Source organism: Netta rufina (genome assembly GCF_964035555.1).
Source record: "Netta rufina genome assembly, chromosome: 9".
In the NCBI taxonomy this organism is placed as follows: domain Eukaryota; kingdom Metazoa; phylum Chordata; class Aves; order Anseriformes; family Anatidae; genus Netta; species Netta rufina.
Genome location: NC_140132.1, coordinates 8,581,054 through 8,587,617, shown reverse-complemented (window position 1 = coordinate 8,587,617; position 6,564 = coordinate 8,581,054). Strand labels below are relative to the sequence as shown.

Sequence of the window (6,564 nt, the reverse complement as noted above, 5' to 3'; positions counted from 1 at the left end):
TTGGCTGGTGGGGGCAGTTGTGAGATGTTGAGCCATGGGATGAACTGTTCCTCCTTGTGGTCAAACACAGGTGGAGGCTGAGACAGCACAGGAGTGAAGCCACGTTTCTAATTCCCCCTGAAACCACGAGAGGGAGCAGCTCAATAACAAATGGCTCTGCACAGACCGCTTGCAGGGAACGGTGCATTTCCTCCCAGCCCTGGCTCGCCCGGAGGTTTCAGGCACTCCCGGAGGGATGCTGTGGCCCGAGGTCGGGATGTGGCCCGTGTCTCAGGACGGGCAGGAACAAATTCCCAAAGCCTCCTGGTCCCAGGTGGGATGGAGGGAGAGGTTGTTGTTCCTGGGTGCCACCCACCAAGGGCTCATGGCAGGACCAAGTCATGCTGTCAGCCCCTCGTGGCAATCCTAGCCACACACTCTCTTTGCAGTAGAAGCTTCCCCAGGACCATCCCAAGGCTCTGCACATCGCTCTGTTGTGGCCTCTGTCCACCAGCCTGCTGCTGTTCCCTCCTGGCTGGCTCCTGAAGCTGCCTCCCCAGCACAGCCCTTCCAATGAACAAAAAATCCAGGGGCCTGGGGATGTGGAGGTGAACGAAACTGAAAATTGGAAAAGATGTTGGAGAGCGTCTGAGGGAAATCAAGGAGGAAAGCACGGGGACCACAGCAGTGGATCCTCTCTTCTCTCAAGCAGCACAATTATTTTTCTCACTGGTTAGACTCTGCTTTGAGTCAACAGAAAAACGCCACGTCTCCACTGCACAACCCTGTGCTGTGCAACTGGTACTGATTTGGCTCCCAGACTGGAAGCATCTCAGCAGCTCCAGCGCCACCCTGACATCCTCCCTGACAGCCAGGACCACCGGCTGAAGACCCAAGACCACGGCCATGCTGCCTGCGGTGCCGTCTGGTGCCTGAGGCCAGCAGCACCTCGGGATGGCTGGCACAGCTCCACACTGCAAGGGGCAAGCTGGCCCCAAGGGCGAGCACTGGGAACCAGCAGGGCTTCACCAGAGCCACCTGCACAGGCTGAAGGGGAGAGGTGTGAGTGGAATCCGTAGAAATAGGGCAAAGTCCTCACAAGGCAAGTCAAAAACGCATGTGAAATGACTCCTTCTTCAGGAGAAAGGCACAAGGTGGCACATTCAGCATCAGGTGGTGCTTTGCTCACCAGTGGTGTCATCAGTGACATGCAAAGAGGCGTCAAGAACAGCGTTTGCAGGGTGCAGCCCTCGTCTCCCCACCATGCAGCAAACCAGGCTGCAAGAAGGGAGTTGGCGCACTCGGTCTTGAGGTCCTACCGAAGAGTCACAGCCCACGAGCACAGAGGAGGGCCCATGCTGAGAAAGGAAGGTACCTTGCCTGCCCACAGCTTCCTCAGCCCCGCATCACAAGTTAAGTTTTTCATCAACAGCCTGAGAGTCCTTTGTGGACTATCCCAACCTTTCTGTACATTACTCACACTATTTCGTTTCCCCCTTAACACCAACCCTCAGCGTCACTTTTTTCTACTCTCAGTTTTGAAGGGAGAAAGGGAGAGGAGCCTTCATACCTCGTCCATGTGCATCAGTACCACTCGCATGCTGTCCTGGCCACTCTGTCTCAGAATCCTCCCTTGAAAGCTTCCCAGGATGTTCGCTGGAGAGAAGAGAGGAGGGAAAAAAGAAAAAAGAAGAAGAAAAAAAAAAAAGCATCCTGGCCCTTGATACTGGCTGGATTGTGGTGTGCCAAGAACAACTGTGGCATTGCTGCTTCCTCATCCTCCCCTTTCCAAAGCAGCTTTCTCCAAACATGCAGCCACACAAGGCTTTTGGCCAAGCATACGTGCTTCTGGGCAGCCTCTGGTCAGGCAAGCAGCACTTAGGTAGCATGAGAATATATGTATCAAAGGGAATATGAGAGAGAACAGAAAACCTCAAGTACGTGAGGGGAAATCCATGCGACGGGGGCGAAGAGAACACACTCTACAAGCACTGGTGGCCATAAGGACTGGCATCTGCACACACAGGACAAGGACAGGAGCACGACCTGGTCTGTGACGGCCAGGCTCCCGTCCTATGCTCCCGGCAAGGCTGCCTCAGGCCACTGATGCCTCCTCAGGGTTGTGGTATCTGCCTGTGGGTTCTTTTTAAATATCCAAAATGCAGTGTTACAAGACCACAGTGGGATTAATAGAAGTGAAACCCAGTTGAGGACAAGATAAGTTACTTTTCACCACCGCCCCCCTCCCCTCCCTCCTCCTCTTTTTTTTTCTTTTTTTTTTAAACCTTGAGTCATATCAACTAAAATACCACGCAGAAACCCCAAGGTACTATTTTTTTTCCCCTCTTCCCCAGAAAATGCACAGTTTTTTTCAGCCAAGACAATCCTTAGTTCTGATATTTAAGGGATAGGCAGAAGACCAAGCAAAATTACCCCTTTAGCCCTTCTTTCCATCTTTGGTAAGATTGCAAAAATACATACAACAGGCAAAAAAAAAAAATAAACCTTTTTCCTGTTGCCTCTGAACAAAAGCAGCACCTGACACTCTCCGTAGGTACATTCCCTGCTATCAGTATAAACAGATTTAAGAGTAAATGTTTGGGTTTTTTTCTTCTTCTTCTTCTTAAACACCAATTGAAAATGAACATATCAAATCACCACTGAAATCGACAATCTCTTTTTCCATTCCGGTATTGTGAAAAGTAAGAGAAATTGACAGCGATAGCTCAGGGCTCAGCTTAAAGCACAAACATTTTAACAGCTAACACTACTCGCAGATGTTACACATAACACATAAAATCCTGTTTGTAAAAAAAGAATCACAAAGGTCTGCAGGGCCAGAATTCCTTTCTCTGTTACCAGAAACTGTTCTGAATGGGTGACTCACGGAGACGCGAGCCCCGCAAAGCATTCTGTTTACATCCTTATATGAGCTGTGTGTGACACACTGCGTACACAGCACATCCATGCAGCCAGCGTGGGGAAACCATTGCTGTAACGGAAGCGTGATGACATGAAAAGCAGCAGCTCGTCACGCTTTCTAACATCAGCACTGAATGTCATTTTGCATGCAGCTCACTCCACAGCCTTCAAAGAACACATGAGACTCAAGCACACTACAAGCCAAGAAGGAGAAAAAGTCCCGGAACTGTGCTACAGTGCTAGAGAAAGCCCAAAGGTAAGATGACCAGAGATAGTATTTCACTGTAGGGAAACCTTACCTCATAAGCTTTCTTTTCTTCTTGCTACAAGATCTGGAAATTAAATATTTTACATAATTTGGTTTCCTTATAGCGTATTGACTTTTTTTTTTTTTTTTTTAAGAATGAACAGAGCTATCCATTTTCTTCTTTTGTTTAGAAACCAACATGACAGACTATGAAATGCCTTTTTATCATAACTAAATTTTTCTTAAGTAAAAACCTTGGTAGGAAGCTGAAATAAAAGGAATGAAGGAAAAAAAGGACTAATGAAATCTCCTACAGGGGCAATGAAGGGACCCCACCTGAATCTGAAGGCTCAGTGACCCAGCACAGCTCCCAGTGAAACCCCAAGCCTCAGGGCTGCAGGAGGGCTGAACATCTCTGGGGATGCTTCTCCCTTCCAGCCACTCAGATGCCCCCAGGCGCAGGCTTTCCTGTACTTTTTTATTTGGCCAAGGGATTTTCTTCATTTCCCCTCAAACTTACCTCAGTCCCTTACAGACGGCGGCAGAGCAGGCGCAACTGATGGGGCTGCTGCTCCTCTGAGCCATGTCCCCCCGTGCTTTACAGGCAGTGGTGCCCTGCCATGAAGGGGGCCATGGAGTGCTTTACGCAGCCAGCAGCACTGCCAGCTGGGGCTGCACACCTGGGCAGGCAGCCTGAATAAACCCTGCGCCTGCTGCAGCAACACACAGCCTGCAGACCCCTGTGTCTGACCCCAGCAGAGGTGTGCTTTCCTGCAGCCCTACCAGCAGCCTGTTCTCCTCATCAGGCTGTGTTTCTGGCACTGGTTTTCTCATTTCTATAGCATAAACTAGCAAGCTTACAGAATCATATACTTGGCATCAGTGTGTCCTCAAGGAGCAAACTGCCAACCTCCTCTTGCTTTCTAATTGCTAGTTTTTATCCAAGAACTACATTTTCCCTATGCTGATCTTTCTCCCAAAGCAGAGCACAGGAGAGCTTACCTCTGAAATATCAAGGAAGTGACTTGATCTGCAGAACAGGAGCTTTTACTGCACAGCTGATGACAGGTTTCCTAATCTGAAATTAAAAAAAAAAAAAAAAAAAAAAAAAAAAAAAAAAACCATCAAAATCAGTAACTCCTGTAGGAAAGGCACCAGGTCAAAGTAATAACAGCTATGGAGCACCAGATGAAGGTGATTTCTGAGCACTAGCAGAAAGATCTTTAAAAGGATTTATTTACAGGTTACACTTGCTGTGAGAGAAATGGCTAACAAAGAACTGGGTATTCCCTTGTATTTGCATTTGTAAGTGATTCTAGCTGAGACCAGGACTGCAGAAACCAATGAGAGCCTTCGTGGTCCTTATCAGCAGAATCTGAGGGCAGGATCAAACCAGCACCCTTCCTCTAAAAGAAAAAATTACTTTGTGACCCCTGCTCAGCTGTGTCTACCTCAACATTTTTAGTCCCCTCTTTGTGGAGGAGGGAAAATCTCTGCACTTTTGCTGCCACCTCTATTTCAGCAGACAGCAGTTTATCAGCTGTGGTAAGTCTGGCTGACTTAAGCAAATGCTTGGGTTCTTAAGGCTCATTTTTCTTCTGAAGACTTAACCTCTGCAGGTTAGCTATAACTGTTCGAGTTCTTCACATTAATAAATACAAGGAACCCTTGTGCTCTCGGCTCCCCAGGGTCTCTTGTGATAGCTTGATCCCAGAAACCTGATGTGGCTAATTGCCTCCATTTCTTTAGTCCATGTAATCCTGAAAGGAGGGGCTGGTGCCCTGTGTTTGCACAGGGATCTCACCGTTCCGTGGGGATGGTGCAGACACTTCCATACTCTGCCTACCCTAGTTCAGGGTAGTGGGTGGTAGTGCAAGCAGGGCTTGGACCCCAAGAAGCCTTGCTTCTCCTTGAGCTACAACCTTGCTCTAAGATCCCTTGGGCACAGTAATTCCACGTTACTGGGAGCTGCAATTCAGCACGCACCAGCCCGAGATGAAAAAAGCATCTCCAGGTCTGTAGACACCTACAGACCTCACTGGCCTTTGTACCAGGTCTTAAATGTGATCTTCATTCTTCCTCGTGGTGAAGGTGACTTTCTTCTCTTGCAGTATGCCTGGAGATATGGATTACAACAGTACCAACAACATCAGCCCCGAAGTAGAACTGTTCCAGCTGATCATGTACACTCCCACGTTTACCCTGGGATTGCTGTTCAACGTGATGGCATTGTCGTTCCTGTTTTTCAAGGCTAAGAAGCTGTCAGAAGCTACAGTCTACATGATAGCCCTCATCTTCCTGGATACTTTGCTGCTGTTCACTCTTCCATTTAAAATCATTTCCTATCACAATCCAAACACGTGGAAACTGGGGTCTGTGTTTTGCTCCATCTTGGAGAGTCTTTACTTTGTAAACATGTATGGCAGCATCCTCATCTCCCTCTGCATCTGCATAGATCGCTACATTGCTATCGGGCACCCTTTCATAGCTCCCACCCTGCGATCCACCAAGAAAGCTGCTGTGGTCTGCGCTGTCATCTGCCTGGGGGTCTCAGCTGGAACTGTCTCTACTTTCCAACTGCATGAAGAGGGCCACAACATCTCATCCTGCTTCCACAACTTCTCCAAAAGCACATGGGAAAACACAGCCCTGTTCAGCGCCCTGCAGACCACCTTCTTTGGCAGCATGACAGCCATGGCCTTCTGCACCGTTCAGATCGTCAGGTGTCTGAGAAAGCGCAGGAAACCAGACAACCCCCACACGTATGCCACCAGAGCAGAGAAGATAGTAGTGGCAAACTGCATCACGTTTTTGGTCTGTTTCACACCTTACCATGTGACATTCTTCCTGTACTTTTTGGTGAAGAATGGCATCATGCACATCGCTTCTCAGCCAAAGCTACGAGACATCCTTCAAATCACCCTTTGCTGGGCAAACCTGAACTGCTGTCTGGATGGGGTCTGTTATTATTTTGTTTTAAAGGAGTCCTTGGAAAGCCCGTTACAAAAGAGTGAAAGAACAGCCAGAAAAAACTTTGATCCACATGCTACATTTGGAGATGCTTTCACGAAAACAGGATCCTGAACTACTTATCTAAATTATTTAAATATCCAAATTTGAAAATATTTCACAAAAAAATAAAAAAAAAAGAAAGAAAAAAAGAATGAACTCCGTTCCCATGAGGCTGATCCTAACTTATTTCCTTCCCATCCATAATGTTTTATGTTGGCATTTCTGGAAAACAGAAACGGATTTTTTCCCATAAACGGTTATGCATATCTCTTTGGATTTTATTCCTCTTTATTTGGGGTGGGGGGAAGAGTTGTCTTATAAATGGTAGCATTTTTCACCCTCCCTGTCCACACCACACCTGTAACCCCCACAAGCCTTCAGTAACTACAGACTTGGGTTGCAAA

The 6,564-nt window shown here is 47.7% G+C and overlaps 1 protein-coding gene across 1 annotated transcript; it reads left to right on the top strand.

Annotated features, from left to right (window-relative positions):
- Positions 1–1,103: 1,103 nt before the first annotated feature.
- On the top strand, positions 1,104–6,232 carry LOC311212613 (G-protein coupled receptor 55-like; the record flags this gene model as incomplete). Its single annotated transcript, XM_084292109.1, is given in 4 exon segments — positions 1,104–1,350; positions 4,614–4,657; positions 4,659–4,693; positions 5,260–6,232. Coding segments are annotated over 4 exon segments (1,299 nt in total).
- Between the last annotated feature and the right edge of the window lie 332 nt (positions 6,233–6,564).